Source organism: Nerophis ophidion, linkage group LG23 (genome assembly GCF_033978795.1).
Source record: "Nerophis ophidion isolate RoL-2023_Sa linkage group LG23, RoL_Noph_v1.0, whole genome shotgun sequence".
Classification (NCBI taxonomy): domain Eukaryota; kingdom Metazoa; phylum Chordata; class Actinopteri; order Syngnathiformes; family Syngnathidae; genus Nerophis; species Nerophis ophidion.
The window spans coordinates 42,577,800-42,605,496 of record NC_084633.1 but is presented as its reverse complement, the minus strand read 5'-3'; the positions used below and the strand labels follow the sequence as shown (position 1 = coordinate 42,605,496).

General features: G+C 41.8%; 1 protein-coding gene across 1 annotated transcript in view; it reads right to left on the bottom strand.

Annotated features, from left to right (window-relative positions):
- Positions 1-20,823: 20,823 nt before the first annotated feature.
- tufm (Tu translation elongation factor, mitochondrial) overlaps positions 20,824-27,697 on the bottom strand; it is a 19,720-nt gene continuing 12,846 nt past the window's right edge. The window contains exons 9-10 of the mRNA XM_061884710.1: positions 22,397-22,516; positions 20,824-21,151 (exon numbers count right to left, since the gene is read on the bottom strand). Of these exons, the coding sequence (XP_061740694.1) occupies positions 20,984-21,151; positions 22,397-22,516 (288 nt within the window). The 3' untranslated portion in view covers positions 20,824-20,983. The remainder of the gene's footprint in view (positions 21,152-22,396; positions 22,517-27,697) is intronic.

The following is a 27,697-nucleotide window of genomic DNA, read 5'->3' as shown; positions in this document are numbered from 1 at the left end:
GCATGGTGGTAAGGGGGATTGACTTCATGTTCGAGTCTCCAATGTAGTGGCACGTATTGCCAAGGTAGGCTACACTTGTCCAAACACCAGTAGTGAGAGCAATTTAACTCTGGGTGGGATTTATGTCGGTCTACACTGCATGGAATGTCTGCTAGTACTTCCTCTCCATTAGTTTTGGTAAAATGAGAGTGAAAGAAGTCCTTGATTACATTTGTCATTAGGGCCCCGAGTTCACAGCCTAATAAGACCCAGGACAGCTGAGTGGTTAAAGCAGCTAACTCCCAATCCAAGAGTGCAAGGATCAAATCCCTGCCAGGTTCACTGGTAACTATGAGAACTCCGGCAGCAAGTGTAAATGTTTTATATTATAGCTCACTGAGACAGGTTCGCGATTAAATATGTCATTGGGGCCCGAAATCTTGTCTAAAGAAGACCAAGGAAAGCTCAATGGTTAAAGCTGCTAGCTCCCAATCAAAGGGCACTGGGTTCGAATCCCAGGCAAGTTGATTGGTAACTAGGAAAGCTATTGTTTTGTATCATAGTTTACTGAGACAGGTTATCAATTGAATATGTCATTGGGGCCCGAAATTTATCTCTAAGACCTCCACGGATAGCTGAGTGGTTAAAGCAGCTAACTCCCAATCCAAGAGTGCAAGGATCAAATCCCTGCCAGGTTCACTGGTAACTATGAGAACTCCAGCAGCAAGTGTAAATGTTTTATATTATAGCTCACTGAGACAGGTTCGCGATTAAATATGTCATTGGGGCCCGAAATCTTATTCAAAGAAGACCAAGGATAGCTCAATGGTAAAAGCTGCTAGCTCCCAATCAAAGGGCAGTGGGTTTGAATCCCAGGCAAGTTGATCGGTAACTAGGAAAGCTATTGTTTTGTATCATAGTTTACTGAGACAGGTTATCAATTGAATATGTCATTGGGGCCCGAAATCTGTCCTTAAGAAGAACAAGAATAGCTGAATGGTTAAACAGCTTGCTCCCAATCAAAGGGTCCTGGGTTCAATCCCCGTCAGGTCGATCGGCTTGCCAAGCCAAAGAGAGGGAACGCCGGAAAATGTGGGGGTGCATCACCTCCCCCACACAAAGTAAAGCTAAGTGGTAGCTGCTTAATTAACTTATAGTTAAAAAGGTAAGTATGGATAATAAAAATATCAAATAGTCTATAGTTCAAAAGTCTAAGGGTAATTTCGGGGGTTAGCACCTCCTGAGGCTAAAGTTGGTAAGTGTACCATCGGTAATTCCTGGCTGGGATGGCTGGGAATAGGAACATGAATAATTCATCAGTGTGAGTGTTGACCAATCAGCTCTCCTCGGTCCGACCAACAATTAGTCAATTAGTTAATAATAAAAAAAAAAGTACCAATAAGTACAACAAATTGGAATAATTGAAGAGGGAAAACATTTCAATTGGATAATGAAAAAGAAAAAAAAAGATTGGATGGATAATATTAAAAACACTATTAAGAAAAGTTAATTGCATATCATTTTTTAAAATTATGCTTTATCCTTTTTTTCATCATCCAATTATTCATCATTTATATTTTTTATTATTCAATTGCAGCTAGTCAGGAGGATTCGTCCACCCATTTATTTTTATTTTCCATTATCCTATTAGAATTTTTTCTCTCTTCAATCATTCCAATTTGTTGTATTTATTTATTTTTTATTAACTAATTGTTGGTCAGACGGAGGAGAGCTGATTGGTCAACACTCACACTGATGAATTATTCATGTTCCTATTCCCAGCCATCCCAGCCAGGAATTACCGACGGTACACTTACCAACTTTAGCCTCAGGAGGAGCTAACCCCCGAAATTACCCTTAGACTATTTGTTATTATTATTACCCATACTTACCTTTTTAACTATAAGTTAATTAAGCAGCTACCACTTAGCTTTACTTTGTGTGGGGGAGGTGATGCACCCCCACATTTTCCGGCGTTCCCTCTCTGTGGCTTGGCAAGCCGCTCGACCTGACGGGGATTGAACCCAGGACCCTTTGATTGGGAGCTAGCTGTTTAACCATTCAGCTATTCTTGGTCTTCTTAAGGACAGATTTCGGGCCCCAATGACATACTCAATTGATAACCTGTCTCAGTAAACTATGATACAAAACAATAGCTTTCCTAGTTACCGATCAACTTGCCTGGGATTTGATCCTTGCACTCTTTGATTGGGAGTTAGCAGCTTTAACCATTCAGCTATCCCTGGTCTTCCTTAGACAAGATTTCGGGCCCCAATGACATATTTAATCGCGAACCTGTCTCAGTGAGCTATAATATAAAACATTTACTCTTGCTGCCGGAGTTCTCATAGTTACCAGTGAACCTGGCAGGGATTTGATCCTTGCACTCTTGGATTGGGAGTTAGCTGCTTTAACCATTCAGCTATCCGTGGAGGTCTTAGGAATAGATTTCGGGCCCCAATGACATATTTGATTGCAAATCTGTCTCAGTAAACAATGAGATCAAATATTTACTCTTGCCACTGGAGCTTTCATAGTTACCAATGGACCTGGGTGGGATTTGAACCCAGACCCCTTTGATTTGTAGATAGCTGCTTGAACTACTCAGCTACCCTTGTACTGCATACAGACACATTTTGGGCCCCAATGACATATTTAATTGCGAGCCTGTCTTGGTAATCTATGATATAAAATACCAGCTCATCCGGCTGGAGCTTTCCTAGTTACGGATGGTCATGACTGGGATTTGAACCCTGTACCCTTTGATTGGGAGGTAGCTGCTTCCACTACTTAGCTATCCTTGGCCCACTGAAAGTGAGATTTCAGGCCCCAATAACATATTTAATTGTGAAGCGTTGACGGTAAACTATGATATAAAAGTGTGAGTGGAGATTTCCAAGTTAGCGATGGATGGACCTGACCCATGAACTCCCTTCCCTTTGATTGGAAGATAGCTGCTTTAACCACTCGCCTTGAGAACCGCTTACACTAAACCACAATGATAGTGAAACAAAACACTTACTCTTTACCAGAGGTGGGTAGTAACGCACTACATTTAACGCACTACAGCCCTTTGAGACACTAGTGATTTAGGGCTATATAAGTAAACATTGATTGATTGATTGATACATTTACTTGAGTAACTTTTGGGATAAATTGTACTTCTACGAGTAGTTTTTATGCAACATACTTTTACTTTTACTTGAGTACATTTATAGAAAAGAAAGGCTACTTTTACTCCGTTCCATTTATCTACATTCAGCTCGTTACTCGCTACTTTTTTTAATCGATCTATTAATGTTTGTTTTGGTTAATGACAGAGCTTCAAAGTAGGAACTACACATGCCTGCGTTTCACCAATCACATGCAGTCACTGGTGACCTTGGACCAATCAAACAGAGCCAGGCGGTCACATGACCCGACTTAAACAAGTTGAAGAACTTATTGGGGTGTTACCATTTAGTGGTCAATTGTACGGAATATGTACTGTACTGTGCAATCTACTAATAAAAGTCTCAATCAATCAATCAATCAATCAATAAATGCCTACTGAGGCTATGGTGCTGTTAAGTTATTGTGGCTCAATGTGCCATTTTTTAAATTTTATTTTAATGTACTATTATTTAATATAAATTATTGTTTTAGTTGCTTAAGAGATATTCCTGGCTCTGAATTTGCTCATTGCTATTTTTGTTTTTGTGCATCATCTGTTGCCGTAATTATTAAACGAACAGGTTACTCATCAGTTACTCAGTACTTGAGTAGTTTTTTCACAACATACTTTTTACTTTTATTCAAGTAAATATTTGGATGACTACTCCTTACTTTTACTTGAGTAATAAATCTCTAAAGTAACAGTACTCTTACTTGAGTACAATTTCTGGCTACTCTACCCACCTCTGCATACACATACGTACATACATATACAGTACATATGTACATACATATACATATGTACATAAATATACATACGTACATACCAGAGGTGGGACCAAGTCATTGTTTTGCAAGTCACAAGTAAGTCGCAAGTCTTTGCCCTCAAGTCTTGAGTCAAGTCCCGAGTCAAGACAGGCAAGTCCCGAGTCAAGTCCAAAGTCAATACTGGAAAGTCTCAAGTCAAGTCCCAAGTCCTGCATTTTGAGTTTCGAGTCATTTCAAGTCTTTTTAACCACAGACTAATACATTTACACAGATTGTGTATGCTTTTAAAATGCTGTATGCATTTATTATTTAAAAAAAACCAGTGCCGACATTGCACTTCGTAATAGTACTATTAACCAGTTATTTTAAACATTTAACTCATTCCTTTACAGAATGAACACATTTGAAAAAACAAGTGCAACTGTACTTATTTGCACAAAAGTGTTAACATTGTATTTCCATGGAATATAGCATTGTAGCTAGTTCCACAGCACTTTCTATCCTGTTCTTACCTTATCTCATTGATCTCATCTCATACTATATATGTATTTATGTGTGCGTACACATGGAAAACATAACAAATACATGAACATAACAATGAACAGTGCTGTATTTTTTAGATGTCAGGGCTCTATGGAATATGTACACATATTCTTAATATAGTATACATGTTAAGTGACCTTTATTTGACTATGTTTGTCTTTTTGTAGGTGGCTAAAATACGCGGTGCTGCTGACCGCCGTCTAACGTTACGTTACTGTGAGTGATGCATTCACTAACGTAACGTTATGTGTAGGTACCTCATGCAACCCTGCTTAAAAAAAATCACTTGACAAAAAGTATGAATAAGGTAGCGAACTGCAGTGGATGCAACAGATTGCCGTGTTTGCAATGACGTTATAACCATAGATATCTTATAAGTAGACGCAGAATTGGCTGCTGTGACGCAAGCAATTTGGCCGCCATCTTGAAGTGGTGATGAGGTGCCGGCAAGCAGCCTAAACTGACAGTTGACAGGTAGAAAACAAAGATGCTGGGCTGGTATGCGGCATTTTCCTGCTCAAATGAGCGGACTGTTTAAAATAGGGATTGGAGGATTACTTTTTAAATTTTTTAATTTAATAATACAACTCTAACATTTGACAACCAAACAATTAAACAAGGCGACACGGTAAAGAATCTGGGTATTATCTTCGACCCAACTCTCTCCTTTGAGGCACACATTAAAAGCGTTACTAAAACGGCCTTCTTTCATCTCCGTAACATCGCTAAAATTCGCTCCATTTTGTCCACTAAAGACGCTGAGATCATTATCCATGCGTTTGTTACGTCTCGCCTCGACTACTGTAACGTATTATTTTCGGGTCTCCCCATGTCTAGCATTAAAAGATTACAGTTGGTACAAAATGCGGCTGCTAGACTTTTGACAAGAACAAGAAAGTTTGATCACATTACGCCTGTACTGTATATACCTTTATATACATATATACATACATATATACCTATACTGTATATACCTTTATATACATATATACATACATATATACCTGTATTGTATATACCTTTATATACATATATACATACATATATACCTATACTGTATATACTGTACCTTTATATACATATATACATACATATATACCTATACTGTATATACCTTTATATACATATATACATACATATATACCTATACTGTATATACCTTTATATACATATATACATACATATATAGCTATACTGTATATACCTTTATATACATATATACATACATATATACCTATACTGTATATACCTTTATATACATATATACATACATATATAGCTATACTGTATATACCTTTATATACATATATACATACATATACACCTATACTGTATATACCTTTATATACATATATACATACATATATACCTATACTGGCTCACCTGCACTGGCTTCCTGTGCACTTAAGATGTGACTTTAAGGTTTTACTACTTAGGTATAAAATACTACACGGTCTAGCTCCATCCTATCTTGCCGATTGTATTGTACCATATGTCCCGGCAAGAAATCTGCGTTCAAAGGACTCCGGCTTATTAGTGATTCCCAAAGCCCAAAAAAAGTCTGCGGGCTATAGAGCGTTTTCATTTCAGGCTCCAGTACTCTGGAATGCCCTCCCGGTAACAGTTCGAGATGCCACCTCAGTAGAAGCATTTAAGTCTCACCTTAAAACTCATTTGTATACTCTAGCCTTTAAATAGACTCCCTTTTTAGACCAGTTGATCTGCCGTTTCTTTTCTTTTTCTTCTATGTCCCTCTGTGTATTGGCTGGGGACATCTCTGCGCTGCTGGTCCGCTACCCTTGGGATGGTTTCCTGCTGGCTCCGCTGTGAACGGGACTCTCGCTGCTGTGTCTTGGATCCTCTTTGGACTGGACTCTCGTGTTGGATCCATTATGGATTGAACTTTCACAGTATCATGTTAGACCCGCTCGACATCCATTGCTTTCCTCCTCTCTAAGGTTCTCATAGTCATTATTGTCACCGACGTCCCACTGGGTGTGAGTTTTCCTTGCCCTTATGTGGGCCTACCGAGGATGTCGTGGTGGTTTGTGCAGCCCTTTAAGACACTAGTGATTTAGGGCTATATAAGTAAACATTGATTGATTGATTGATACTTTTCATAAGTAACAATTTACATTAACATACTATTGGTTGTATTTTGTGAAAACAATATTACCACAGAGTTAAGCAGGAGCAAAGAACTACAATATTTGTATGTGAAAATCACAAAGAAATCTTCTGGGGGAGGATGACCCCCCTTAAGGTATTTGGTTTACAAACTTTCAGGCCCACCTAAAACAGAATTCACCAGCCGCCACTGATTATGATGCATTGTCATTTAATTGTAACCACAGATAAGTCTTCAAGTAACAATATTCAAATACTAACTTTGTTGGGTAAGACAGAATTTGGCTTTATTCTGAATCCAGTGAAACAGATTAGTGGTTTTAGCTGAAATAAAGACTTTCAGGTGTTTATATATGTTTAAGTATTTGGCAGACACTTTTATCCAAAGCAACATACATGAAAAATACATATAAAACAATCACTGTAAACATGATCATTTAAAGGAAGAATGTAATAGAAAATATCAATACAAAGTGTCAAGACAGAATCAACTCTCTGCTGTTGCAGCAACAGAGATAAAGTCTACAACAGTGGTTCTCAACCTTTTTTCAGTGATGTACCCCCTGTGAACATTTAAATAATTCAAGTACCCCCTAATCAGAGCTAAGAATTTTTTAGTTGAAAAAAGAGATAAAGAAGTAAAATACAGCACTATGTCATCAGTTTCTGATTTATTATTTATGTATAACAGTGCAAAATATTGCTCATTTGTAGTGGTCTTTCTTCAACTATTTGAAAAAAAAAAGTAAAAATAACTAAAAACTTGTTCAAAAATAAACAAAGGATTCAATTATAAATAAAGATTTCTCCACATAGAAGTAATCATCAACTTAAAGTGCCCTCTTTGGGGATTGTAATAGAGATCCATCTGGATTCATCAACTTACTTCTAAACATTTCTTCACAAAAAAAAAAGAATCTTTAACATCAATATTTATGGAACATGTCCACAAAAAATCTAGCTGTCAACACTGAATATTGCATTGTTGTATTTTTTTCCATAGTTTATGAACTTACATTCATATTCTGTTGAAGTATTATTCAATAATTATATTTATAAAGGACTTTTGAATTGTTGCTATTTTTAGAATATTTAAAAAAAATCTATTTTTAGAATATTAAAAAAAAATCTCCCGTACCCCTTGGCATACCTTCAAGTACCCCCATTTGAGAACCACTGGTCTAGAGGTTTGTGCAGCCCTTTGAGACACTAGTTATTTAGGGCTATATAAGTAAACATTGATTGATTGATGGTTTGATTGATATATAATCATATACAATTTTGTTAAAGAAAAACAGTGTATGAAATATAATTTTAGAAAAAACATGTATAAAAAAATTGTAAAACATATATAAACATAAATATATACATATATTCATATACAATTTAGTTTAAAAAAACACTGTATAAAAATAATAGTAGATGAAAAAAAGTTTAAAAATAATAATAAAATATATATATATATATATATATATATATATATATGTTCATATACAATTTAGTTTAAAAAAAGTGTATGAAAAACCCCAAAAAGGGAATAAGCGAGAGAAAATGGATGAATGGAGTGTCAAAAGTACTTGTAGAAAAAAAAACAGTGTATGAAATTTATTGTAGAAAAAAAATCAGTGTGTAATTCAGTTTTTAAAAAGTGTGTATTGTTTAAAAAATTGTTTAAAAAAAGTCAGTGTATAATTCAGTTGGAAAAAAATCAGTGTATGAAAATTGTAAAAAAAAAAAATAGTGTATACAAATTAATTGCAAAAACATAATCGTCAAAAAAATAGTGTATAAAAATGTGTGAATAATTCAGTTGAAACAGAATCAGAGCACAACAAATGATTGTAAAAAACTGTGTATAAAAATGTGTAAAAACAACAAGAGTGTATTTAAAATCTGTGTTTATATCAGTTGAAAAGAATCAGTTTAAAAAAAAGAGTAAAAAAAATACATTGCAAAATAAATCAGCATATAACATTTTTTTGTAAAAAAAAAAAAAAAATCAGTGTATGAAAATGAATTGTAAAAATTTTTATTTATAATTCAGTTTTTAAAAAAATAGTGTAAAATATTGAGTGCAGAATTATCAGCTGCTTCAAAAGTCCAGAGCCACTTCTGGTTTGTTAGGACTGAAGCATCTCATCGGCCACCTCTTCACTTTTCAAGCATCTCATCGGCCACCTCTTCACTTTTCAAGCATCTCATCGGCCACCTCTTCACTTTTCAAGCATCTCATCGGCCACCTCTTCACTTTTCAAGCATCTCATCGGCCACCTCTTCACTTTTCAAGCATCTCATCGGCCACCTCTTCACACTTTTCAAGCATCTCATCGGCCACCTCTTCACTTTTCAAGCATCTCATCGGCCACCTCTTCACACTTTTCAAGCATCTCATCGGCCACCTCTTCACACTTTTCAAGCATCTCATCGGCCACCTCTTCACTTTTCAAGCATCTCATCGGCCACCTCTTCACTTTTCAAGCATCTCATCGGCCACCTCTTCACTTTTCAAGCATCTCATCGGCCACCTCTTCACTTTTCAAGCATCTCATCGGCCACCTCTTCACTTTTCAAGCATCTCATCGGCCACCTCTTCACTTTTCAAGCATCTCATCGGCCACCTCTTCACACTTTTCAAGCATCTCATCGGCCACCTCTTCACTTTTCAAGCATCTCATCGGCCACCTCTTCACACTTTTCAAGCATCTCATCGGCCACCTCTTCACACTTTTCAAGCATCTCATCGGCCACCTCTTCACTTTTCAAGCATCTCATCGGCCACCTCTTCACTTTTCAAGCATCTCATCGGCCACCTCTTCACTTTTCAAGCATCTCATCGGCCACCTCTTCACTTTTCAAGCATCTCATCGGCCACCTCTTCACTTTTCAAGCATCTCATCGGCCACCTCTTCACTTTTCAAGCATCTCATCGGCCACCTCTTCACTTTTCAAGCATCTCATCGGCCACCTCTTCACACTTTTCAAGCATCTCATCGGCCACCTCTTCACTTTTCAAGCATCTCATCGGCCACCTCTTCACACTTTTCAAGCATCTCATCGGCCACCTCTTCACACTTTTCAAGCATCTCATCGGCCACCTCTTCACTTTTCAAGCATCTCATCGGCCACCTCTTCACTTTTCAAGCATCTCATCGGCCACCTCTTCACTTTTCAAGCATCTCATCGGCCACCTCTTCACTTTTCAAGCATCTCATCGGCCACCTCTTCACTTTTCAAGCATCTCATCGGCCACCTCTTCACTTTTCAAGCATCTCATCGGCCACCTCTTCACTTTTCAAGCATCTCATCGGCCACCTCTTCACTTTTCAAGCATCTCATCGGCCACCTCTTCACTTTTCAAGCATCTCATCGGCCACCTCTTCACTTTTCAAGCATCTCATCGGCCACCTCTTCACTTTTCAAGCATCTCATCGGCCACCTCTTCACTTTTCAAGCATCTCATCGGCCACCTCTTCACTTTTCAAGCATCTCATCGGCCACCTCTTCACTTTTCAAGCATCTCATCGGCCACCTCTTCACTTTTCAAGCATCTCATCGGCCACCTCTTCACTTTTCAAGCATCTCATCGGCCACCTCTTCACTTTTCAAGCATCTCATCGGCCACCTCTTCACTTTTCAAGCATCTCATCGGCCACCTCTTCACACTTTTCAAGCATCTCATCGGCCACCTCTTCACTTTTCAAGCATCTCATCGGCCACCTCTTCACTTTTCAAGCATCTCATCGGCCACCTCTTCACACTTTTCAAGCATCTCATCGGCCACCTCTTCACTTTTCAAGCATCTCATCGGCCACCTCTTCACACTTTTCAAGCATCTCATCGGCCACCTCTTCACTTTTCAAGCATCTCATCGGCCACCTCTTCACACTTTTCAAGCATCTCATCGGCCACCTCTTCACTTTTCAAGCATCTCATCGGCCACCTCTTCACACTTTTCAAGCATCTCATCGGCCACCTCTTCACTTTTCAAGCATCTCATCGGCCACCTCTTCACTTTTCAAGCATCTCATCGGCCACCTCTTCACTTTTCAAGCATCTCATCGGCCACCTCTTCACACTTTTCAAGCATCTCATCGGCCACCTCTTCACTTTTCAAGCATCTCATCGGCCACCTCTTCACACTTTTCAAGCATCTCATCGGCCACCTCTTCACACTTTTCAAGCATCTCATCGGCCACCTCTTCACTTTTCAAGCATCTCATCGGCCACCTCTTCACTTTTCAAGCATCTCATCGGCCACCTCTTCACTTTTCAAGCATCTCATCGGCCACCTCTTCACTTTTCAAGCATCTCATCGGCCACCTCTTCACTTTTCAAGCATCTCATCGGCCACCTCTTCACTTTTCAAGCATCTCATCGGCCACCTCTTCACTTTTCAAGCATCTCATCGGCCACCTCTTCACTTTTCAAGCATCTCATCGGCCACCTCTTCACATTTTCAAGCATCTCATCGGCCACCTCTTCACTTTTCAAGCATCTCATCGGCCACCTCTTCACACTTTTCAAGCATCTCATCGGCCACCTCTTCACACTTTTCAAGCATCTCATCGGCCACCTCTTCACTTTTCAAGCATCTCATCGGCCACCTCTTCACTTTTCAAGCATCTCATCGGCCACCTCTTCACTTTTCAAGCATCTCATCGGCCACCTCTTCACTTTTCAAGCATCTCATCGGCCACCTCTTCACTTTTCAAGCATCTCATCGGCCACCTCTTCACTTTTCAAGCATCTCATCGGCCACCTCTTCACTTTTCAAGCATCTCATCGGCCACCTCTTCACTTTTCAAGCATCTCATCGGCCACCTCTTCACTTTTCAAGCATCTCATCGGCCACCTCTTCACTTTTCAAGCATCTCATCGGCCACCTCTTCACTTTTCAAGCATCTCATCGGCCACCTCTTCACTTTTCAAGCATCTCATCGGCCACCTCTTCACTTTTCAAGCATCTCATCGGCCACCTCTTCACTTTTCAAGCATCTCATCGGCCACCTCTTCACTTTTCAAGCATCTCATCGGCCACCTCTTCACTTTTCAAGCATCTCATCGGCCACCTCTTCACTTTTCAAGCATCTCATCGGCCACCTCTTCACTTTTCAAGCATCTCATCGGCCACCTCTTCACACTTTTCAAGCATCTCATCGGCCACCTCTTCACTTTTCAAGCATCTCATCGGCCACCTCTTCACTTTTCAAGCATCTCATCGGCCACCTCTTCACACTTTTCAAGCATCTCATCGGCCACCTCTTCACTTTTCAAGCATCTCATCGGCCACCTCTTCACACTTTTCAAGCATCTCATCGGCCACCTCTTCACTTTTCAAGCATCTCATCGGCCACCTCTTCACACTTTTCAAGCATCTCATCGGCCACCTCTTCACTTTTCAAGCATCTCATCGGCCACCTCTTCACACTTTTCAAGCATCTCATCGGCCACCTCTTCACTTTTCAAGCATCTCATCGGCCACCTCTTCACTTTTCAAGCATCTCATCGGCCACCTCTTCACTTTTCAAGCATCTCATCGGCCACCTCTTCACACTTTTCAAGCATCTCATCGGCCACCTCTTCACACTTTTCAAGCATCTCATCGGCCACCTCTTCACACTTTTCAAGCATCTCATCGGCCACCTCTTCACACTTTTCAAGCATCTCATCGGCCACCTCTTCACTTTTCAAGCATCTCATCGGCCACCTCTTCACTTTTCAAGCATCTCATCGGCCACCTCTTCACTTTTCAAGCATCTCATCGGCCACCTCTTCACTTTTCAAGCATCTCATCGGCCACCTCTTCACTTTTCAAGCATCTCATCGGCCACCTCTTCACTTTTCAAGCATCTCATCGGCCACCTCTTCACTTTTCAAGCATCTCATCGGCCACCTCTTCACTTTTCAAGCATCTCATCGGCCACCTCTTCACTTTTCAAGCATCTCATCGGCCACCTCTTCACTTTTCAAGCATCTCATCGGCCACCTCTTCACTTTTCAAGCATCTCATCGGCCACCTCTTCACTTTTCAAGCATCTCATCGGCCACCTCTTCACTTTTCAAGCATCTCATCGGCCACCTCTTCACTTTTCAAGCATCTCATCGGCCACCTCTTCACTTTTCAAGCATCTCATCGGCCACCTCTTCACTTTTCAAGCATCTCATCGGCCACCTCTTCACTTTTCAAGCATCTCATCGGCCACCTCTTCACACTTTTCAAGCATCTCATCGGCCACCTCTTCACTTTTCAAGCATCTCATCGGCCACCTCTTCACTTTTCAAGCATCTCATCGGCCACCTCTTCACACTTTTCAAGCATCTCATCGGCCACCTCTTCACTTTTCAAGCATCTCATCGGCCACCTCTTCACACTTTTCAAGCATCTCATCGGCCACCTCTTCACTTTTCAAGCATCTCATCGGCCACCTCTTCACACTTTTCAAGCATCTCATCGGCCACCTCTTCACTTTTCAAGCATCTCATCGGCCACCTCTTCACACTTTTCAAGCATCTCATCGGCCACCTCTTCACTTTTCAAGCATCTCATCGGCCACCTCTTCACTTTTCAAGCATCTCATCGGCCACCTCTTCACTTTTCAAGCATCTCATCGGCCACCTCTTCACACTTTTCAAGCATCTCATCGGCCACCTCTTCACTTTTCAAGCATCTCATCGGCCACCTCTTCACACTTTTCAAGCATCTCATCGGCCACCTCTTCACACTTTTCAAGCATCTCATCGGCCACCTCTTCACTTTTCAAGCATCTCATCGGCCACCTCTTCACTTTTCAAGCATCTCATCGGCCACCTCTTCACTTTTCAAGCATCTCATCGGCCACCTCTTCACTTTTCAAGCATCTCATCGGCCACCTCTTCACTTTTCAAGCATCTCATCGGCCACCTCTTCACTTTTCAAGCATCTCATCGGCCACCTCTTCACTTTTCAAGCATCTCATCGGCCACCTCTTCACTTTTCAAGCATCTCATCGGCCACCTCTTCACACTTTTCAAGCATCTCATCGGCCACCTCTTCACTTTTCAAGCATCTCATCGGCCACCTCTTCACACTTTTCAAGCATCTCATCGGCCACCTCTTCACACTTTTCAAGCATCTCATCGGCCACCTCTTCACTTTTCAAGCATCTCATCGGCCACCTCTTCACTTTTCAAGCATCTCATCGGCCACCTCTTCACTTTTCAAGCATCTCATCGGCCACCTCTTCACTTTTCAAGCATCTCATCGGCCACCTCTTCACTTTTCAAGCATCTCATCGGCCACCTCTTCACTTTTCAAGCATCTCATCGGCCACCTCTTCACACTTTTCAAGCATCTCATCGGCCACCTCTTCACTTTTCAAGCATCTCATCGGCCACCTCTTCACACTTTTCAAGCATCTCATCGGCCACCTCTTCACACTTTTCAAGCATCTCATCGGCCACCTCTTCACTTTTCAAGCATCTCATCGGCCACCTCTTCACTTTTCAAGCATCTCATCGGCCACCTCTTCACTTTTCAAGCATCTCATCGGCCACCTCTTCACTTTTCAAGCATCTCATCGGCCACCTCTTCACTTTTCAAGCATCTCATCGGCCACCTCTTCACTTTTCAAGCATCTCATCGGCCACCTCTTCACTTTTCAAGCATCTCATCGGCCACCTCTTCACACTTTTCAAGCATCTCATCGGCCACCTCTTCACTTTTCAAGCATCTCATCGGCCACCTCTTCACACTTTTCAAGCATCTCATCGGCCACCTCTTCACACTTTTCAAGCATCTCATCGGCCACCTCTTCACTTTTCAAGCATCTCATCGGCCACCTCTTCACTTTTCAAGCATCTCATCGGCCACCTCTTCACTTTTCAAGCATCTCATCGGCCACCTCTTCACTTTTCAAGCATCTCATCGGCCACCTCTTCACTTTTCAAGCATCTCATCGGCCACCTCTTCACTTTTCAAGCATCTCATCGGCCACCTCTTCACTTTTCAAGCATCTCATCGGCCACCTCTTCACTTTTCAAGCATCTCATCGGCCACCTCTTCACTTTTCAAGCATCTCATCGGCCACCTCTTCACTTTTCAAGCATCTCATCGGCCACCTCTTCACTTTTCAAGCATCTCATCGGCCACCTCTTCACTTTTCAAGCATCTCATCGGCCACCTCTTCACTTTTCAAGCATCTCATCGGCCACCTCTTCACTTTTCAAGCATCTCATCGGCCACCTCTTCACTTTTCAAGCATCTCATCGGCCACCTCTTCACTTTTCAAGCATCTCATCGGCCACCTCTTCACTTTTCAAGCATCTCATCGGCCACCTCTTCACACTTTTCAAGCATCTCATCGGCCACCTCTTCACTTTTCAAGCATCTCATCGGCCACCTCTTCACTTTTCAAGCATCTCATCGGCCACCTCTTCACACTTTTCAAGCATCTCATCGGCCACCTCTTCACTTTTCAAGCATCTCATCGGCCACCTCTTCACACTTTTCAAGCATCTCATCGGCCACCTCTTCACTTTTCAAGCATCTCATCGGCCACCTCTTCACACTTTTCAAGCATCTCATCGGCCACCTCTTCACTTTTCAAGCATCTCATCGGCCACCTCTTCACACTTTTCAAGCATCTCATCGGCCACCTCTTCACTTTTCAAGCATCTCATCGGCCACCTCTTCACTTTTCAAGCATCTCATCGGCCACCTCTTCACTTTTCAAGCATCTCATCGGCCACCTCTTCACACTTTTCAAGCATCTCATCGGCCACCTCTTCACTTTTCAAGCATCTCATCGGCCACCTCTTCACACTTTTCAAGCATCTCATCGGCCACCTCTTCACACTTTTCAAGCATCTCATCGGCCACCTCTTCACTTTTCAAGCATCTCATCGGCCACCTCTTCACTTTTCAAGCATCTCATCGGCCACCTCTTCACTTTTCAAGCATCTCATCGGCCACCTCTTCACTTTTCAAGCATCTCATCGGCCACCTCTTCACTTTTCAAGCATCTCACCGGCCACCTCTTCACTTTTCAAGCATCTCATCGGCCACCTCTTCACTTTTCAAGCATCTCATCGGCCACCTCTTCACTTTTCAAGCATCTCATCGGCCACCTCTTCACTTTTCAAGCATCTCATCGGCCACCTCTTCACTTTTCAAGCAGCAAACCTTTCTGCACTTATTTTTTATTCACACAATTCTTTTAACACAAAATGTTTGTACAATTGTCAACATTCAAATATTTAGGGTGAAAAGAAAAAGCTTAATGTGTGTTGGAACATAAATAAATGTTTCAGATGGACAAAGACCCTTAAAGACAATGTGCAGACAGGAAGTGTTTGCTGATGTTTCTTCCTGTAATTACAATTGTCACTAATATTACTTATTCATCCTTTAAAAAACTGCAATAGTTTGGAGGCGTAAGATTCATTACAATTCGGGGGCTATCATTTCATTACAAATGAATTATGTAGGTTTAATTATCATATTGTATATTTTTATTATTGTCGATCATAATATTTTATTAGAGCGAATCAAAACAGGAATTGGTATGTCAGACTTAGCCCTGTCTTGGTTTAACTCTTATCTTACTGATAGGATGCAGTGTGTCTCCCATAACAATGTGACCTCGGACTACGTTAAGGTAACGTGTGGAGTTCCCCAGGGTTCGGTCCTTGGCCCTGCACTCTTCAGCATCTACATGCTGCCGCTAGGTGACATCATACGCAAATACGGTGTTAGCTTTCACTGTTATGCTGATGACACCCAACTCTACATGCCCCTAAAGCTGACCAACATGCCGGACTGTAGTCAGCTGGAGGCATGTCTTAATGAAATTAAACAATGGATGTCCGCTAACGTCTTGCAACTCAACGCCAAAAAAACGGAAATGCTGATTATCGGTCCTGCTAGACACCGAGCTCTATTTAATAATACAACTTTAACATTTGACAATTAAACAAGGCGACACGGTAAAGAATCTGGGTATTATCTTCCACCCAACTCTCTCCTTTGAGGCACACATTAAAAGCGTTACTAAAACGGCCTTCTTTCATCTCCGTAATATCGCTAAAATTCGCTCCATTTTGTCCACTAAAGACGCTGAGATCATTATCCATGCGTTTGTTACGTCTCGTCTCGACTACTGTAACGTATTATTTTCAGGTCTCCCCATGTCTAGCATTAAAAGATTACAGTTGGTACAAAATGCGGCTGCTAGACTTTTGACAAGAACAAGAAAGTTTGATCACATTACACCTGTACTGTATATACCTTTATATACATATATACATACATATATACCTATACTGTATATACCTTTACATATATACATACATATATACCTATACTGTATATACCTTTATATACATATATACATACATATATACCTATACTGTATATACCTTTATATACATATATACATACATATATATACCTATACTGGCTCACCTGCACTGGCTTCCTTTGCACTTAAGATGTGACTTTAAGGTTTTACTACTTACGTATAAAATACTACACGGTCTAGCTCCATCCTATCTTGCCGATTGTATTGTACCATATGTCCCGGCAAGAAATCTGCGTTCAAAGGATTCCGGCTTGTTAGTGATTCCCAAAGCCCAAAAAAAGTCTGCGGGCTATAGAGCGTTTTCCGTTCGGGCTCCAGTACTCTGGAATGCCCTTCCGGTAACAGTTCGAGATGCCACCTCAGTAGAAGCATTTAAGTCTCACCTTAAAACTCATTTGTATACTCTAGCCTTTAAATAGACTCCCTTTTTAGACCAGTTGATCTGCCGTTTCTTTTCTTTTTCTTCTATGTCCCACTCTCCCGTGTGGAGGGGGTCCGGTCCGATCCGGTGGCCATGTACTGCTTGCCTGTGTATCGGCTGGGGACATCTCTGCGCTGCTGATCCGCCTCCGCTTGGGATGGTTTCCTGCTGGCTCCGCTGTGAACGGGACTCTCGCTGCTGTGTTGGATCCGCTTTGGACCATCTCTGCGCTGCTGATCCGCCTCCGCTTGGGATGGTTTCCTGCTGGCTCCGCTGTGAACGGGACTCTCGCTGCTGTGTTGGATCCGCTTTGGACTGGACTCTCGCGACTGTGTTGGATCCATTATGGATTGAACTTTCACAGTATCATGTTAGACCCGCTCGACATCCATTGCTTTCCTCCTCTCCAAGGTTCTCATAGTCATTATTGTCACCGATGTCCCACTGGGTGTGAGTTTTCCTTGCCCTTATGTGGGCCTACCGAGGATGTCGTAGTGGTCTGTGCAGCCATTTGAGACACTAGTGATTTAGGGCTATATAAGTAAACATTGATTGATTGAATTGTACACTATTAATTATTACATGTAATTATTAGTAATATTAATATGTCTACAAGGCTCCTGACATTTGCTGTAATGTGTCATTTCCATAAATAGTCCTTATAATATTGCACTTTGGCACTGCAATCTGTAATTTATATTATTCACATGTGAATAACATAAATACAGTCTATTATTCACATGTGAATAATATAAATACAGTCTATTATACAGCATTATTCACATGTGAATAACATAAATACAGTCTATTATACAGCATTATTTACATGTGAATAATGTGATTCAGCAAAGATGCTAAGGACACAGGTGGAGGAATGAAGGTCAGTGTTATGTTGTTGTTGTTGTTGTTGTGCAGCTGGCCACCTCACTCACATCCACCTCCTTGGGTTACCTCTGGTTCCCCCCTCAAATAGCAACGTGTGCTAAACACGGCCTGGACAACTCCCAGTGCACGCGCCAACGCCATCACTCATCATTCACAACTTTCCCCAGTCGGAATCTGCATGAGTCCAAAAAAATTGTGCGAATCTGCCGTTGTAGTCCGTGCTGACACAGTAGTTGATAACCTACTTCTATTTCTCTATCTTCTTGTTATGTGACATTCCTTCTCCACTGTTGCCATTTCTAATATAAAGTAGTGTAGAGTCACCATGAAAGCACTAAAACACACCGGTGTAGTGAGTTTACATTATCCACCCAAGGAACTTTAGTGTTTGGAGAGTTCACGGGACACATTTTGGGTGTTGTTGTTGCACTAGTGAGCCACGGATGAGGAGATGCTGTTCTGTTATTGATTGAAGTAAAGTCTGAATGTCATTAAAACAGTTAGCGCCATCTGTTGACAATTCTTCCACTCCCGTCCTTGCACGCTACACCACTACAACAAAGATGATGGGGAGAAGACCCTGTCGAAGTGGAGGCATATAAATAAGAGCCTCTACAAATCATCGCATCCTGAAGAGACTGTCAGAAAGTGACTTGAAGATGATGTGTAAAACATCATTGTTGGAGCCTATTTATATTATTTATTTAATAATTGTTTTGACAATGGAATCGAATCATGCCAATGATATTGATGGATTATAGGATGTTTTAGATGAATTATGATTGATTGATTGTTTTCAGCTGCTCACACTCCTCCTGGTGGGCAACTTCCTCCTCCTATAATTAGGAAGACAGCACAGCTGGGTGTGGCTTTTGTCTGAAGGAGTGAGGAGTGATATTGTTTGTTTACCACTAAATAAGTTATTTTGTATTATATAGAAAGTCAACCACGGTGAATATTTTTTGTTTGTGAAAATAAATTGGAAACATTTTGAATCTACAAGTATCTCCGCGAGTGCTTATTAGGAATTTAGTGCGTCATAAACCTCCTCCTCAAGGCTACTCTACAAACTTTATTTTTATTTTTTCGAACCCTTTTTGGAACGACAGAGTGGCCATAATGACGTATACAACATTTTCAGCAAAGAAGCATCATTACATGTTATGTAGACCACAAGAAAGTATTTTACTTTTAGAAAACAATCATTATAATATGACTGCTTTAATCTCCTTTAATAATAATTTAATTAACTCCTTATAATCCAGTGCGTCTTTTGTATGAAAATAGACCCGAATAGACATGCTCATCAGCAGTGTGCCTTATAATCTGGTGCGCTCTATTGGCTGGAAAATACAGTACATATATACACATATTTATACCCACACACACATAATATATATATATGTATATACATACATACATACATATAGACATACACAAACATATATACACACACACACACACACAGGTATATATATATATATATATATATATATATATATATTAGGGCTGCGAACCTTTGGGTGTCCCACGATTTGATTCAATATTGATTCTTGGGGTCACAATTCGATAATATATTGATTTTTCTGATTCAACGCGATTCTCGATTCAAAAATGATATTTTCCCGATTCAAAAGGATTGTGTATTCATTCAATACATAGATTTCAGCAGGATCTACCCCAGTCTGCTGACATGCTAGCAGAGGAGTAGATTTTTGTAAAAAGCTTTTATAATTGTAAAGGACAATGTTTTATCAAGTGATTGCAATAATGTAAATTTGTTTGAACTATTAAACAAACCAAAAATATGACTTATTTTATCTTTGTGAAAACATTGGACACAGTGTGTTGTCCAGCTTATGAGATGCCATGCAAGTGTAAGCCACTGTGACACTATTGTTCTTTTTGATTATTTTTATAAATGTCTAATGATAATGTCAATGAGGGATTTTTAATCACTGCTATGCTGAAATGATAACTAATATTGATACTGTTGTTGATAATATTCACTACTTTTGTTTTGTTCTGTGTGGTGTTTGTGTCTCCTCTCAATTGTTCTGTTTATTGCAGTTCTGAGTGTTGCTGGCTCAGCTTTGCTTTTGGAATTGGATTGCATTGTTATGGTATTGCTGTGTAGTGGTTTGTTGGATTGATTAAAAAATTTTAAAAAACAATTAAAAAAAAAAAAGAGAATCGATTCTGAATCGCACAACATGAGAATCGCGATTCGTATTCGAATCAATTTTTTTACACACCCCTAATATATATATATATATATATATATATATATATATATATATATAACAATTACAAATAAAACTATACTTTCAGAGGCTTTCGAGGGCCAGTAGATAAAAATGATTGTGGGTTGGGTTGTATCTCAGTTTATTGCTGATGTTGTAACAATTCTGCGTGGATACAATCCTATGATTGCTAATTGTCAGACGATTAGATTCCTGCTGGTGTTAAGCTATTTGAATATTTTCCCATCTCATTAAAAACTGTCATGTTTAGTGGAAAGCTGAATCCGTCCAATCATCTTTGCTGCCCCCCGGTGGTCAGTTAGTGCAAACACACCCTGCAGGCTTCCATTGAAAACAAGATCCCTGCTTTTCTTGAAGACATTTTATTACATAACGACACGTAGCAGCCTGGTCCACTCTTACAAATGCTTGACTTTACAAATATTGGGGTTTGGGACGTGCATTTGTAGTTTTGCCTGAATATTTGACTTTCCAGACCCCCCCTCACCTTCAGACAGGCCTGCCAATCAACCAAACCACTGGTCGTCGTCTGTCAGTGTCAGGATGTCTGTGACCAGGCCTGTGCCGATGGTTTTGTTGCCGTCCCTCAGAGTGAACCTCTGGCCCTTCTCCAGCACCATGGGCTGTCGGAGGGTGAGGATCAGGGCCGTGTCCTCCCCGGGCATCACCATTTCCTGCACACGGGGTGAAGATATGTGGGATTGTAGTGATGGCCTTCAAATCTAGACTGTGGTACACTTCATACTGCAGCCTCCTAGGATAATATCAGCACAATGTATCACCCCAAATATAAGGCACCACTTTTTTCCTACGCTTTGCACCCTGCGGCTTGTAAAACGGTGCAGCTAATTTAGGGATTTTTCTTGGCTGGCGGCCATACTGCAATGACTTTTCATAGAACACATGCAAACACACTCAACAGGTGTGATATTGTTGGTACTACGGCGCCATTTTTGGACGTGTTCGCTCAATGCAGGTGCAGCTGCAAGTGTTTCCTTTTGTTTAACGCTTTGAACCAAAAGTTGAAGTGCCGTCTGGTCTTCAAGCCGTCCACAGCGTTTCTACTCGTATGGATTCTTCCTTCATCACTCCAAGCAACTTTTGTAAGTTTTACAATATAACTGAAACCGTTTATACTTACTAAAGCGTCCCATGTGTGATGTCTGTAGGAGTCTTTTCATGTATACTTGTACGCTCTATCGGAATGTAATTAAGCTAGCCTCATTAGCTAATATGCTAACAGTGTCTGCGTTAATAGTATTAACTTACAATGGCATTCTTTTTGTATTGTTTCACTTTCACAAATTCCTCAGTAAATTCACCAAAACATCAGCTTGGAGTTATTGAGTCTGTTTAGCTGATGGGAGAGCTAGCTTGCGCTGCTAGTGGGTCCATGACCATGACTTCTGTTTTGTTTGATCAGCCATTTTACTGCCGTGCTACAGACACTTTTTGGAAATAATTATGGTATGTAAATAAACATTTACTAAATATTTCTGTGTAAATAACTCATTTCACAAGGTTTATATCTACAGCCAACATATGGAAAGCTATGTTTTTCCTTTAGAAACTTAGTGGGTGTGGCTTATAGCCCGGTGCGCTCCGGAAAATACGGTACTTAAAATGTGTATACAAAACGGATGTTTTTGAATGTTTTAGAGCGCTTTATAGGGGGAATATTTGTTTTGTACATCTACTTACGAGTTAGAATGCATAAAAAAGAAAAACCCATTTGTTCTTCTCTTATGTAAGGATTGCAGGTGATAGGGAAAAGTCCAGAAAGACTGCAGTTGCCCTTTAAGGGTAGACCGAGGTGAATTGAGGTGCATTTTGTCAAGCTGCTAAGAGACTGACAAGCCTTTAAAATTAGTAAACATGAATGAGAGTTTTTGCTTCCAGATCTCCCAATCAGCACGCACCTTGTCCGACAGCAGAGAGACTTTGCAGGCCATGTCCCACGTGAGCGAGAACATGACGGGGGTGAAGTTGCTGACAAACGGTTTGTGTCGTCCTCCTTCCTCTTTACTCAGGATGTACACCTGCAACACAGCAAGCACTCGCCAATGAGCTGGGAGAACTGTAGACACTTGCTAAATAAAGTACGGCGCGGGACAGCAAGCCTTCGCCCTCGCATTCATGAGTGGAGCCCCACATGTTTTAAATCAAAGAATATGGCCAGCACACATTTTGAAAAAGCAGCGACTTCATTGAAATTCTTCTCGCTGCAGACTATGGCCGGCAGCTCGGGAGTGGTCACACTCTGAAAAATTCTAGCCTTAAGTGGGACTTGCAGGCACAGAATGACTTTGTGACTCCACACTGGGAGAATGCATTCACCTGCCTAATTCATCAGGAGAAAAACAACATTTATATGTAAATATGTTTCACAAGTCCAAACTCTACCCTCAGAAGTTTGAATGGGTGCTGAATCGTCAAAAGATATAAAACATTGCGTACATAAGGTACAGCACTCCAGCTATAGTGTTTATTGCACCAGCAACGTTTCGGCTGAAACCTTTCCTCAGCGTGCAAGAATAACAAAGAGGAGGGATCAATTGAACGCATGCAGCGCATCATACGCAAGCATCACACGCATCGCATTACACACAAGCGTCAAAACGCACTCATCGAATTGCATGACAAGCATAGCATGACAGGCATCGCACGCACCACATTGCATGACAAGCGTCACATGACAAGCATCGTATGCACCACATCGCACGCAAGCGTCGCATGACAAGCATCGCACGCACCGCATCACATGCACCACATCGCATGACAAGCATCACACGCACCACATCGCACGCAAGTGTCGCATGCACCACATCGCATGACAAGCATCGCACGCACCACATCGCACGCAAGCGTCGCATGCACCACATTGCATGACAAGCATCGCACGCACCGCATCACATCGCATGACAAGCATCACACGCACCACATCGCACGCAAGTGTCGCATGCACCACATCGCATGACAAGCATCGCACGCACCACATCGCACGCAACCGTCGCATGCACCACATTGCATGACAAGCATCGCACGCACCGCATCACATGCACCACATCGCATGACAAGCATCGAACGCACCACATCGCAAAACAAGCATCGCACGCACCACATCGCATGACAAGCGTCACATGACAAGCATTGTATGCACCACATCGCACGCAAGCGTCGCATGACAAGCATCGCACGCACCGCATCACATGCACCACATCGCATGACAAGCATCACACGCACCACATCGCACGCAAGTGTCGCATGCACCACATCGCATGACAAGCATCGCACGCACTACATCGCATGACAAGCATCACACGCACCACATCGCACGCAAGCGTCGCATACACCACATTGCATGACAAGCATCGCACGCACTACATCGCATGACAAGCATCACACGCACCACATCGCACGCAAGCGTCGCATACACCACATTGCATGACAAGCATCGCACGCACTACATCGCATGACAAGCATCACACGCACCACATCGCACGCAAGCGTCGCATGCACCACATTGCATGACAAGCATCGCACGCACTACATCGCATGACAAGCATCACACGCACCACATCGCACGCAAGCGTCGCATACACCACATTGCATGACAAGCATCGCACGCACTACATCACATGACAAGCATCACACGCACCACATCGCACGCAAGCGTCGCATACACCACATTGCATGACAAGCATCGCACGCACTACATCGCATGACAAGCATCACACGCACCACATCGCACGCAAGCGTCGCATACACCACATTGCATGACAAGCATCGCACGCACTACATCGCATGACAAGCATCACACGCACCACATCGCACGCAAGCGTCGCATGCACCACATTGCATGACAAGCATCGCACGCACTACATCGCATGACAAGCATCGCACGCACCGCATCACACGCACCACATCGCACGCAAGCGTCGCATACACCACATTGCATGACAAGCATCGCACGCACTACATCGCATGACAAGCATCGCACGCACTACATCGCATGACAAGCATCGCACGCACCGCATCACACGCACCACATCGCACGCAAGCGTCGCATGCACCACATTGCATGACAAGCATCGCACGCACTACATCGCATGACAAGCATCGCACGCACCGCATCACACGCACCACATCGCACGCAAGCGTCGCATGCACCACATTGCATGACAAGCATCGCACGCACTACATCGCATGACAAGCATCGCACGCACCGCATCACACGCACCACATCGCACGCAAGCGTCGCATACACCACATTGCATGACAAGCATCGCACGCACTACATCGCATGACAAGCATCACACGCACCACATCGCACGCAACCGTCGCATGCACCACATTGCATGACAAGCATCGCACGCACCGCATCACATGCACCACATCGCATGACAAGCATCGAACGCACCACATCGCAAAACAAGCATCGCACGCACCACATCGCATGACAAGCGTCACATGACAAGCATTGTATGCACCACATCGCACGCAAGCGTCGCATGACAAGCATCGCACGCACCGCATCACATGCACCACATCGCATGACAAGCATCACACGCACCACATCGCACGCAAGCGTCGCATACACCACATTGCATGACAAGCATCGCACGCACTACATCGCATGACAAGCATCACACGCACCACATCGCACGCAAGCGTCGCATGCACCACATTGCATGACAAGCATCGCACGCACTACATCGCATGACAAGCATCACACGCACCACATCGCACGCAAGCGTCGCATGCACCACATTGCATGACAAGCATCGCACGCACTACATCGCATGACAAGCATCGCACGCACTACATCGCATGACAAGCGTCGCATGACACACCTCACCACATCGCATGACAAGCATCACACGCACCACATCGCATGACAAGCATCGCATGACATGCGTTGCATGACAAGCATCGCACGCACCACATTGCATGACAAGCATCGCACGCAAGCGTCGCAATGCACTCATCGAATCGCACGCAAGCGTCGCAATGCACTCATCGAATCGCACGCAAGCATTAGATCGCACCGTACGCAAGCATCGCAACTTTAATATTATCCAATATAGCAATAAATATATCATCATGCTTTCCAAACATTTTATTTTGTTAAAGGGGAACATTATCAGCAGACCTATGCAAGCATCAATATATACCTTGATGGTGCAGAAAAAAGACCATGTATTTTTTTAACCGATTTCCGAACTCTAAATGGGTGAATTTTGGCAAATTAAACGCCTTTCTGTTTATCGCTCATGTGGTGATGACGTCAGAAGGTGACGTCACCGAGGTAACACACCCGCCATTTTCATTTTCACATTACAAACACCGGGTCTCAGCTCTGTTATTTTCTGTGTTTTCGACTATTTTTTGGAACCTTGGAGACATCATGCCTGGTGGGTGTGTTGTCGGAGGGTGTAACAACACTAACAGGGAGGGATTCAAGTTGCACCACTGGCAAGAAATCTGCCGCCAGACCCCCATTGAATGTACCAAAGTGTCTGCACATTTGACCGGCGATGCTAAGACAGACATGGCACAGAGATGTATGGATAACCTGCAGATGCATTTGCAACCATTAAGTCAACGAAATCACAAAGGTGAGTTTTGTTGATGGTTTTGACTTATGTGCCAATCAGACATATTTGGTCATGGCATGACTGCCAGCTAATCGATGCTAACATGCTACGCTAATCGATGCTAACATGCTATTTATGCTAGCTGTATGTACATTTGAAACTAGATACCCACATTTAATGTGAAACAAACACTTACCAATCGACGGATTTAAGTTGCTCCAGTGTCACAAGATGCGAAAGTCCTGATCGTTTGGTCCGCACATTTTACCGGCGATGCTAATAAGGCAGCCATGCTGTGGGCCACTTCATTAGGTACACCCATGCTATGGCCGAATAGCGTCATAGCTATTCGCTCAATAGCTTCAGTTTCTTCTTCAATTTCGTTTTCGCTATCTGCCTCCATACTCCGACCATCTGTTTCAATACATGCGTAATCTGTTGAATCGCTTAAGCCGCTGAAATCCGAGTCTGAATCCGAGCTAATGTCGCTATATCTTGCTGTGGTAACCGCCATGTTGTTTGAATTGGCAGCCCTGTATGACGTCACAGGGAAATGGACAGTGGTTTCGAAGATAGCGAAAATAAGGCACTTTAAAGCTTTATTTAGGGATATTCCGGGACCGGTAAAATTTTGAAAAAAATTTCAAAAAATACAACAAGCCACTGGGAACTGATTTTTATTGTTTTTAACCCTTTTGCAATGGGGATAAGGTTCCCCTTTAAAATAGTGAAATTTCTGCTTGACCTATGGTTTTAGAGCTAGTTATCCCACTGTTAAAATGACAATACATTTTACTGTAAAATTTGCTATGTTTTTTTACAGAATAACTGTAAATAGAAAAAAACTCTACCACTGTTTTTTTACGAGAAATTCTGTCATCTGAGCTGCCGCTGTTAGTACTGTAAGATCTATGATTGTTATTTTTACTGTGAATGGTAAAACAATATCAGTTTTTACAACATTAAAACATTGGCGGCTCAGTTGCCAGAATATAATAAAAACAATGGAAAAAAAATTCCATTTACCGTAATATGTTGCAGAAAACACCGAACATTTTATAGTAAAATTCTGGTGATTGAGTTGCTCGTTTTTTACTGTAAAAATAAAGGTGTTCTTTTTTTTTTTTTTTACAGTGTAGGCTAAAAAAATCTATAATAATCAAATGCATAGACAAGTTTATATATCATTAGTTGTTACAAGTGGCCCTCTCAGGGCAACCATAACTACCTCACAACCCTGCTCTATCGTACTCTAACCTATATGAACTAGTGCACTTTTATTGCCGAATATCAGCTACTGTGTGCAAGTGTGGGGGAACACATAGGAGAGGAACATTAAGGCCCTGTATCAACTACAAGGAATATTCATAAAGCAGAACACACTAACATACTATTTAGTCATTCTGCTTTATTGAAAGTACGGGAGCTAGTCAAGTTACAAATATGATGTGTTGTGTTTAGGGCTAAAAGTCAAACATTACCAGCAAATTCACAACAAATGTTTGTCATCACTTGTAAGAATGAAGAGCATAGAAGAAAGATCATTTTAAAAATCGGTATTCAAGGATAACTTTCAAACAAATGTGTTGGGGTTCAACTATGGAATTCTCTTTACAATGAGAT